This window comes from Solanum tuberosum, unplaced genomic scaffold, assembly GCF_000226075.1.
Source record: "Solanum tuberosum cultivar DM 1-3 516 R44 unplaced genomic scaffold, SolTub_3.0 scf00141, whole genome shotgun sequence".
In the NCBI taxonomy this organism is placed as follows: Eukaryota; Viridiplantae; Streptophyta; class Magnoliopsida; order Solanales; family Solanaceae; genus Solanum; species Solanum tuberosum.
The window spans coordinates 310,654-322,191 of NW_006239075.1; the positions used below are offsets into that span (position 1 = coordinate 310,654).

General features: G+C 34.8%; 1 protein-coding gene across 1 annotated transcript; it reads right to left on the minus strand.

The window, feature by feature from the left end:
- Positions 1 to 791: 791 nt before the first annotated feature.
- On the minus strand, positions 792 to 9,539 carry LOC102577580 (protection of telomeres 1 protein). The gene is given in 10 exon segments (NM_001288320.1): positions 792 to 1,007; positions 1,502 to 1,654; positions 2,652 to 2,710; positions 2,792 to 2,868; positions 3,193 to 3,474; positions 4,400 to 4,488; positions 4,661 to 4,725; positions 5,332 to 5,521; positions 6,376 to 6,512; positions 9,407 to 9,539. Coding segments are annotated over 10 exon segments (1,401 nt in total).
- Between the last annotated feature and the right edge of the window lie 1,999 nt (positions 9,540 to 11,538).

Consider the following 11,538-nt stretch of genomic DNA (forward strand, 5'->3'; position numbering starts at 1 on the left):
ATTTTTGGTATGAAGAGGTAGTATATTGTTTCGTGTCTCTTACTGTTCGTCAGTCGTTTTTGTTTGGTTTAGTACAAATCTGTATCTTCAAAATTGTCAAAGTAAGAAATTATTAGCTTCCAATTAACCTGTTCAATCTGTACTTAGTATACCAATCCAGTGATTTTGGACGTAGTTTCAGACCCATTGAAAGGAGAAGAATATTTGTAGCCATGTTGATTTTGTATTGATAGATGGCAGCACCTGTGCTATTCTGTGTACTTGAAGAGACGAATAAATCATTGGTTTCTAACACTTCACACAGCAAATTCGAACCATCTGATGGTAGTCTGCAGTCGAGTATATTTTCTATGTATCTTGTAATTTCCTCAGTAAACTACTTGATACTTTCTTTCATTGTTCAAAACGTTCTATTTCTAAAAAGCTTCACTAACTGTTTTCTTGAAACAACTATTATGCATATTGACCTCTAAGCCAAGTGATTCGAGGGAATGTCATGTAGTCTCAATTCCCACATGGATGGTTCTAGCAGACGTTTTATATGATACCAAAAGGAAATAATAGAAACGACAGCGAAGAAAGTTTAGATAATGATAGGGAGCTTTAAGCTTCTTTACCTACATGAAAGCAAAGCTATTGTGTGCTAGCATGATTACATTTACAGAAGCCAAAGAAAATAGGTTAGGTCATTCTAAGCTACTTGCTAGCAACTGCCTCGGAACATTTGCAGAAGAGGCCAAACTACATTACATTAATTGAAAGCACTGGAGGCATACAGAATGGACAATCTCCTATACTTTCATAGTGGTAGCAAAAATTCGAAAGTTCCTACTTCCCCAACTATCACTGTCGTCGATATGGTAAGACTTTAAGCAACACCTGATCCAGGGTGGATTTCTAAAATGATCATTCATTTCACTACCATCATCGCCTTCAGAAGTTCCAAGCAACAAATTCCTCTTTTTTGTTAATGTATAAACAGAGGGGTAGCCGTCAAAAAACTGTTCCTGCCAAGTATAGTAGTATTACCTCAAAACCAAGATCGACAAGTTAGTAGCTCAAACAATTAAAGCATGCAAATCAAGTTGATTAACAAATTTACGCAATAATATAAACCAACAGAATATTTTAACATCATCTTGATGTAGCACATCAAGGCCTAACATTCATAATCTTCAAGGGCCACAATCTCATCATTTCCCAATCAATTGGTGGATGATTTGGCAAGTAAATAGTTGTTTGTACAACATCAACAACTATGACACAGGAATCTTCATTTTGCTTCAAGATAACAAAGTCGAACAGTTTAGTATGAGTATAGGTATGTCATAGACACCCTCACAAATACACAAAACCATACACAAAATACTGATATCCAAGTCCAGGAAACATATTTATACTGAGCTATGTCATGAAACACAGTCCCTAAATGGCTATCAATGTGCTGCAGTATACTCAAGAAAGATTGATAAAAGATTGCAAGTACACAAACAATTATTACCGCATCCTCTTTATACAGATATGCATGGATTCTTGCAGTTGGATCCTCTAGGGTCAACCTGATCCTATAAACCCCAGAAGGGGAACGGAAATCTTCAGCTAGCCAAGGAAATGCCGCTACCACTCGAACTACACAGTGGAATTTACCTATGACCTGCAAGCAATAAGCTCAATGATGTACAACAACAAACAACAGCATACCCAGTGTAATCCCACAAGTTGGGTTTGGGAGGGTGATGTGTAACGCAGCCTTACCCCTACCTTGCGAAGGTAGAGGTTGTTTTTGATAGACTCTCAGCTCAAGTAAAACATATCAAAATCAGTATGAAAAGGAAATACAACACTAAAAAAGCCATATAATAAGCTCAATGATGTTAAGTGATAAAAAGAGTGAAGTCATAAATGTAGTACAAAAGAAAAAGAATGTTACTAGAATCATCCTAACTCTATAGCTTCTATGATGAAACTGAAAAAGAAACTTGCACTACATCAAGCATCAATTTTCCTCGCATATATTGTTCCCCGTGCACCCCTTTTCCACTATCACTAGTGGAATACAGATACAGTATAATCAGCAGGAAAAATGAAACTTATTATTCTTATTTAAGACCTAAGAAAAGATATTTCCATAAGAAGCAACTTCACAGAGAGAAGTCATCCAGATCAATGGAATCAGGGAGGAATAACATAAAACTGACCGCTAAAATTTTCTCAAGTTTTTAACGCTGCCAAGTATCCAGAAGATTCACCCAGTTGATAACAACTGGTACTTTAAAGAGATCAAAGCATATCATGCATTGCCGTTTTCTTAAATTAATAGGATTTTTAGCCCTTTCAGCATCAATTATAAAGAAAATGAAATGTTAAATGTTTGAGTGTGAAGATGTATGGTAGTTTGCAACATCGAAAAAAAAAGATGGTTCAAAGACAACTACTTCCTCTATCAATACAATCTTCCAGTCTAGCCAGGATCAACTGAAAGCACATAACGCGTTAGGATGCCAATGTGTAATAAAAAGTCAAGAAGATGCAAGTTTTTTTTGTAACGTCCAATAATTAACTTGTAAAGATAGTGTTAATATAGCTTCAATACTTGAAATACTAAGAGCGCAAAAGAAGGAAATAATGGCCCAGTAAAGTGGTTGAGATACCTTTGGATTCGCCAGAGCTCTCATCAAGGAGACAAAAGGTACATTAGGGTAGTCGGTCTCTGAGAATTTAGGAAATAAAAGAAATGTTAGAATGTGTTATTAAAGCATAAAAAACATTGCTTGAGCATACAAGGCAAAACCTGCTATGTCAGATGACCAAGGAAAGCTTGACAAAGGCATCCATCCCCATTTGGATTTACGACGCTCATCGTACTGGCTATAATGTAATTGCAAACAATTGAGGTAAATTCAGAGGGCATGGTATTATAGTAGATTGTTACAAAACACCTTGCTGCCAAGAGTAGATATGGAACTGATAATTGTGGCGGGCATGAGCATCCATGTTATGAAGTCATGGGCTATGACATGCTTGTCAAATAAAAATGATGACCATGTTTATCATGCAATTGAGCTTCACACCATTGTTTACTTTTTTCTTTTTTCTTTTCTGATAGGAGTTTCACACCTATTTTTATTTTTCTTTAAGAAAATTCCACCCAAGATTGTACTATGTATGTATTAAAACTGGAAGAAGAAATACCTCATGCGCTGTAAAACGATGTCATCTTCGTCAGATAAGTAGCAAACCCTAGTAAAGGGCATTAGGACAGCATGCCACAATGCTGCATGAAGTTCACATCTAATGTTAATTAGTTTCACCCACCGATTGCTCTTGAGGAAGTTAATGCCAAGTTTCTCGTTGCAACGATCAACGATTACCCTCAAGACAGTTCCAAGAGGTGGCAAGGTACAGAGAACATCTCTTTGCAAAATGAAGTCCACAGGCTGCAATGGAAGTGGGTTTTCCATTTCTTCTTCTAGCCTGTAATCACGAAACAATTGGCCACAGCATATCAGGATCAGGTACCAAATCATCCTTAACATATGAAAAAGCTTTCTGCAAAGAAGCAGGCAAGCAGGTATTCAGTTTACCTCTCTGAAGTAATTAGTTCAACAGAGGTTTGATTATATCTTTATATATACTGGAAGAAGACAGATATTGTAGTGGACATTTGAGGCTCATCTTTCTTGGACCTTTTAATTTAAGTAATATAAATCTCAGTTATGTAGGAAATTTGGTGATACTCATTAAGATCAGGAAGCAAACAAGTTTGGCTGTTAATGTTTGAATATTATCAAAGAGCTTTGGCCTATTGAATTATGCTCTTAAGGCCAATTCTTTTGATAAAGCTACAACATCTTCAGTCTTCACAGTCATACTACATCCCCCTACCCCCACAAAAAGAAAATCCAAAAAGTCCAAATATTGGTCCATCCTATCTAGAGTACTGCTATAACACCAAAAGAACAAGCTATTGATACATTTGCTTTTTACTCTAGCAATCTGCAGTCTTTTCCCCTCCCCTCAAAGCATATCTTGTTCTTAAGCCCAATTCTGAGCTTGTTGTTCAACGAATCTACCATTATTTTGAGAGAGAACATCATTTGAACTATGATATAAATCTAGTATTTAATTACCAAAAAAATATGTAGTATTGCATTAAATAGATATAGTTTCCACTAGCACATACTTATTTCAGTTCAGTGGTGAGAGCAGATAAAAGAAATATCATTCCAACAGAAGTGCCCAGTATCACACATCGCAAGCACAAAGTGGCCATTTAACTAATTCAGAAATCCAGGGAAGATCATCAATTACTCCTTCCTACACAAGTATCTCATATCAAAGGGGGGGTTACCATCGTACCTCTAGTTCGAAGCCTGATTAGAAAGTAGGGAACACTCACTTTGTTTTGATAGTGACCGGTGGAGTATCCATGCCATCCCATACGAGAAGCATCCACTTGTTTTTTTCAACTTCACATACGTGAACAATCTGGCATATGCCAGTGTAATTTGCAATGGAAGTGTTAGTGATTTTGAATGTTGTGTCAGTACCTAAGAACATGTAGCGCATACTGTGCTTGCCAATATATTCAAGATACATTTAAGTACAGTGATTTTAAGACACAAAACAATCTTGCAGATCACTTATTTAAAAAAAGTACCTTGCAGATCAAGTTGAAACGTTCTCCTTCTCTAATCTCTTTCAACGAATGTAAATCAGTCAAACCTATCAAGAAAATGAAGCATCTCCTGAGTACCAAGAAAATTGTGAGCATATTCTGAGGGAGGTGGCAGAAAATTCAAACAACAAAATAAATTAATTTACCAAAGAAAAAGGAAAAGCACTACCAGAATACCAATGGCATCTGGGAAGGGATTTTGTTAGTGGATCAATCCTTGAAAGAAAAACTGATGTTCAAGAAGGATAGAGTTACTATTAACTAAGATTATGTGAGAAGCTAAAACAACTAGATAGCTACAGGTAAATGTGCACACACATATCTCAAACACCTTTCACAGGAAGCAAAGTTAGCTGCCCCATCCTATGCTATATGGATCCATTCTTTGTCTTGACTCTTGACATGTCTGTGTCAAACAAGTGTGACAAGGGTTCTTCATGAAAATTCTTTCAAACTACACCAAATATTCATTGAATTATATGTACCCGTATATCCATAATGGACATGTACACCTAAATAGAATCATTAATGTAGGATACATTCTTTTATGCAACCTTCAGAAGCTAAATAATTAATTGTTATGTACTTTTAGCTCAGAATTCTATTATAAGCATCACTCTGCAGTTGGCACTAGTGATGCGACTTGCGAGTACCTGTATCAATCTTGTGATCAACCAACCACTTCATCAAACCCAGTATAAATTTCTTGTCTTGCTCTCTAGCATGATACTTAGAAGAACATTGATAAGGGAGGAAATTTGAATCATTCTTTCCGTCAAATATTGCAAATGAAGAGAACTTCTTGTTGAACAAAGCATAAATATCAGGTCCATGAGTTTTCATCTGCAAGCCGAAGAATACCACTTGTAAGGATTTACACAATATTTTTACTAACAGAAAATAATACTTAAGAACAATAAAAGTTCACTCAATCAGGACAAGATCATGCATTCAGTTTGTTGGCCAATCCAATTAATGCTAATCTATTTCCTTGAGAAATTGACTTTTATTTGTTTCCACTTGGCCTTTGCCCATGATCTATAATAGTAGATTCATAAGCAGTTCAAATATAACAGAGTCTAGAGGATGAAGGGCTGTGGAACAAGATAGTCAATCTATTCTCATATTTTTTTAGAAGCAACAAGCACTTTTCCCCTTAAGAGGAAAAGAACACTTCCCCTTATAAAAAAACAGAGGATAAGAACACTCTTCCAAGTGGCTGATTAACTGCAAAGGCAGCCCCTCCTAATCATAATGTAGGTAAATCAGATCCCAACTAAAAGAAACAACAAAATCTCTGGTGAGCTGCTTCTGTCTACAGGAGGATAGTTGAATTGTGAAGGATGCTAAAATATCAATCAACCGCTGGGGAAATCAAGTCTTCTATTTAGTAAAAATATCATGAGCTGGTCCATTGGAAGTACTCAAGCTATTTGAAGTCCTTCCAAAATTTGGTTTGGGAAAGGAGTGTACCCTTTAAAAAGCCAAGAATTCTAGGTAATGCCAATTGTAACTCCATATTTACACCTTGTCGAATATGGTGCATAGTTTTCAAAAGAAAATTCAGCCCATTTCAACATTTATTCAGGATTTAGTTACTCTATCTATAATTTCAACATTTCCATCATATGAAAAAATGTTCAAGAATCTTTTACACCCAAAAGGCAATAAGCAAATATTGGAGCAAAATTAGTTACCACAACTTGAGAGATCTGAATTATATCACCAACAGTCAGCACTTCAGGAAGCTTATCCATAGTTTCGGCAAAAAAATTAACTGCAATCCCTGGGCTTGGGTAGGACTCATCAATGATCCTAATGGAGCAAAAGCAATCTACAAAAATACAAACAAAAAGACGCCAAAATCAAGCCCAAAACGTTCATTCCACACAATGTTGTGGGGAAAAAAAAGGTTTGAGATATTAACTACTCCATATCCCAAAATGTGATGAGTACAACATATGGCATTCAACAACTCAATGCACTTGTATTTATCAAACCTGTTTTTAAAATGCTTTCCTTGAGCCGATGATCTATCAGAAAGAACCTCTCTACCTCACAGGGGTAAGGTTTGCATACACTCTACCCTCCCCAAACCCCACTTGTGGGATCGCACTCGGTATGTTGTTGTTGTTGTTATAATGCACTAACACAAGTGCTGATGGTATGCATAAAAAGTTAAGCAACAAATATTTGTAGCTAATGGTTTGCCTTGATGAAGTCATCATTCCCGCTCAATTAGCCACTCACATTGGTTTTGTTAATCTCCGTAAAAAAATGGATCTTTGGCCTAACTTAACTCAAAAGCTAGTTTAAGAGGTAAGGAATGTCCAAACCATATTAAGTAGATCACTCATCTCTTAAAGCACCGATGTGGGACTCTTTACACACCCCTCCCCTCACGCCAATGGTTGGACATCTAGAGCATGGGCAATTTAATTTGGGGCTACAACACTGGAAAACAAGAATTGGGATGAGTCCTACCCCGATACCATGTAAAGAAATGGGTTTTGGATCTAACTCAAACCCCAACAGCTAGCTAAAGAGGTGAGGATTGTCCATATTAAAGAGACCACCCATCCCTTAAAGCTACTACTTGGGACTCTTCACAATCGCTTTCTTTGCGGCTGTTATAGCACTTACATTTACTTGATTCTTGCTCAGTCTTTATTCACTTAAGCATTCAATTGATCAACCTGATCTAGGATTTGCATGAGAGCTGTGTACGTTGGAGTCATCTGACCAATTTGAGTCTTTCCCATTTGTACTATTGTATTGTGTAACCATCTCATCTGAAAACTTAAACTGTTACAAAGGGTAGACTTTTATTTACTTGTAAGGATAACAACTCATTTCCTCAACTAATGTGGACATTCTAACAAATTAATTATATTGACTATATCCTCTCCAATACACTGGGAACCTAGTGGAATTTGACATTGGTTCAAAGCGGGATAAAAGGAGGGTTATTGGGACTTGAAAAGATATAAAGCAAAGCTGGAGATTACAGGGAATAGTCAAAGAAAAGGTATAGACTATACCTTCTCTTTGACTATTCCCTGTAATCTCCAGCTTTGCTTTATATCTTTCAAGTCCCAATACTATACCTTCTCCTTCCTTTTTTATCAAGAGGGTATAGACTATTTATTTAATCTTTTTGAAAACCTTGGTGAAGAGGGTATAGACTATACTAAAACTTGTTATCCAATAGTTAGATAACAACCATAATGTGATTTATGTAAAGCAATGAAGAAGTGGTGGAATATATACCAACCAGATGTGAACAACGCTTTCTTCTATGATGCTGAAAAGGGGAAATCTATACAAAGGTCCCTCAGGGTCTATAGTGTCTTCTCTTAGCCTCAGTGTCTGCATGTGAGGAAATCACTTAATGGTCTAAAATAGGCATTCAACCAATTGTATACCAAGCTTTGAGTAATCTTACATTCTAGAGGATTTCAGCATTCTCAGGATGAATATTCTTTATTCTTTAATAAGGATAATGACCTTTGCATTTTCATGCCTATATGCAGATATTGTTCTGGTGACTAGGCCTCATGCTTCGGATTACTAAGCTGAAGCATTTTCTGGATCTCACTTTTAAAATCAATGAATTAGGGTCTTTGACTACTTCCTGTATTTGGAAGTCTTAGACACTGGCTAATGTATTCTGATCAGCCATAGAAAATTTACTCTTGGAATATTGGATAAATTTCATCGTTCAGATTTTCCTTCAGCCAATATCCCTTTGGACCCGCAATTGAGTGTACTGCTCCTGATGGGAGTTTACTATCTGATCCTACAATCGACAGAAAATTGGCCGGGCAAACTGAACTTCCTGACTTATCTTAGTAGGTTAGCTGCTAAGTCATTCATGCTAACTCCCAAGTCTTCTCACCTTCAAAGCAGCATTTCCCACCCTTTGGTATCTGAAATCATTTGTCTGCCTAGGTTTGTTCGTTTCAAATGATTTTCTCTTTCTCTTCAAACTTTCGGTAATGGCGATAGGGAAACTTACCCAGATTCAAAGGAGAATGTCAATGGTTGTTCTGACATGCTTGGCAATAGTCCAATTTTTACAGAAATAAAGGAAAGAAGCTATTACTCCTTATCCTTGGTGAGTACAGATCCCTCCAAAAAGTAGTTGCAGAGTAGTCTTTGTTGTTCAATTGTTTGTGGAATTTTCTATTACCTCTCTTACTTTGACTGCTATCTATTGTGACAATCAAGTTGTATCCACGTTGCTAAAAACTCTATCTTTCACAAAGGTGACTAGTATATTGAGCTGGATTGTCATTTTTTCCCGAGAAAGCTATTTGATGGTCTTATTTCTCTTTCTATTGTCCCAACTAAAGACCAATTAGCAGATGTGTTCCTGTGAAGGCCTTTTCTATTCTTTCTACATTATGTTCAACAGCTCAATGCACCTTGAGCAAGTGTTGATGCCAAATGAGTGACTAGCTTCTGGATATAAACTAGTGAAACTTGAAAAATGCCTCAACTTTCAAGTCGACTTCGTCCTTGAATTTATTTTTATTTTTCAACTAAATGTGGAATCAGAAAGTACATGTCAACAATAACACTCCTAAATTGAAATATTTAAATACGCCCCGAGGAAATTATACTCCTGGTCAAATACTAAAGATTATTCAACTATTTAAAACAGGTAGAAATAAGGGAGAAGTTGCATAAAATGTAAGGAAAGAGTATTTGAGAAGAAGAAATTACCCGTGCCCTTGGATTGCTTGGGAAGACCAGTTTCGATAACGACGCCGATGAGATTAACTTTCTGGCCAAGTGCAGCCCTGGCATCTACTATTTGAAGGAACTTGTAGTCATCCCGGCTACTACTGATATTCATTTTTCTGCAGGAACTTCTGTACTTTCTCCCCTTTAAGTTCGTTTTTCTGAAGAAAACACGGTCACCGGAGGTAAGTCGGAGAAATAGAGTGCTCGCCGACGAAATTTAGGGCGCCAAAAGGAGTGGTTCTTTATATTTTGATACGTGCGGTGAATTGCGCTCTTGTTTTAATTTAATTTAATTTACTTTGCTTTAGTTTTTTTTTTTTTAGGCGGTCTATGGCCGGCCCGGCCTAACCTGTGATTTGATAGAATAGGACTATAATTTTTAGAGATTATTTAAGAAAAAAGTTTTTTAGTCCGGCTTGAATAAGTCTGTCGATTTGTGGGATTGAGAAATATGAATAGGGTCGGCTCATGGGCCAAATAAAATAGAGTATAAAAAATAACAGGAGTCTATACTCAAAATCTGTTTAAAGTTAGAAATATTACAATTTAAATACAAATTATGTTTATAAAATATGTACTACATAAAATAAAGTTCCTAAAATTTCTAGGGAATCACTACATAGGTCATAGCCTATTGAATATTATCATAGTTTTTGTGTTTTATTATGATCATTGGAAAACAATTAAGTTAATATTTCTATTTAGCTATTTATATTTTTACTTGAAATCAAACTTAATAAATATTAGGGATAAGGGTCTGAAAAATACCCCAACTTTAGTCGAATAGTCTAGGGAAGTAATAAGTTCTCATGAAAGTTTAGTATCACAACAACAAATTCAACCAAAGTTGGGGTATTTTTCAAACTTTTATCTCTAAATATTATATAGATAATTTTATTTGTATATTTGATTGACAAATAGTAACACTAGTCGATATTTATGATAATATTTTTAAATTATAATTTAATTTAAAAAATTATGAAAATATACTTTTAAGAAAAGAGGTTTGGGCGATTGGCCCGACAAAGCCCGTAGCCCATACACTTGTGGGCTGGGCCGATCATTTTCTGGCCCACATAAAAAAATGGGTTTGCTCGGCCTGACCCGTCAAATTGCAAAGCATGTATGGGTTAGCCAGGATGGGGTGGGTCAGCCCATATTGACAACTCTAGTTTTTTTATGGCATAAATGTGCCTTTAAACTTGACTTATTTGATATTTACTCCGGTTCCTTTTTAGTTGTTATATCGCGTTTTTCAAAAATTAATTTGATTGATTTTTAGAGATAAATTAGATTATATTAATTTGATATTTTAAATTAAAATTTTTAATAAATGAAAAATATTATAAGTTGTAATTTTTTGCATAATAATATGAATATATGATGAAAAATACATTATAAAATATTAATCAAAGTTCTTATTGTTTGACTCTGAAAAAAGGCAACTGTGACAACTATAAAAGAACGAAAGGAGCGTGTCTTTTTAATTATGGTTGTCTATAAATATGTACTTAAATTTATATAGAGTTGAACAAATTATATATTTTATTTGGCAATTTATAGATATGTGTATTTTATTCGTCCTTTGTATAAATTTAAGTTTCTATGTATATTTTAAATTAGAGGACATTGTATAGGAGGTTAAATTAAAATATATATCTATATATTATGCCTTTTTAAGTATTATAATTATTACTAATTTTGTTTTGAATAATAAAGGATAAAAAGTTGAAAACCACGTGTAATATCACTTTTGTCATTCCAAAATTAACGTGCAATATAAATCATGAATAATGTATAATAATTTAAAGGACTTCTAATTGTTATACTACATTATACTTTATTTTTATACTTGTATTTATATGAATATAAATAAATAAAGAAGAATTAGTGAGTAGGAGATAATCAAACACACATGTTTTTGCCATTCAATTCAAATTTACTGGATATAAACTGAAAATAATATGAATATTATGTTACCTTGTTATAATTGGCATATATTTTTGTCAAAATTTTTTTAATTAAATTTTAAAATAGATTTTTTTTTTTGGTAAGAAAATGTTTTTATAGAACGAATCACACTTTGTTTTTTTTTTTTTTTTTTTTTTTCA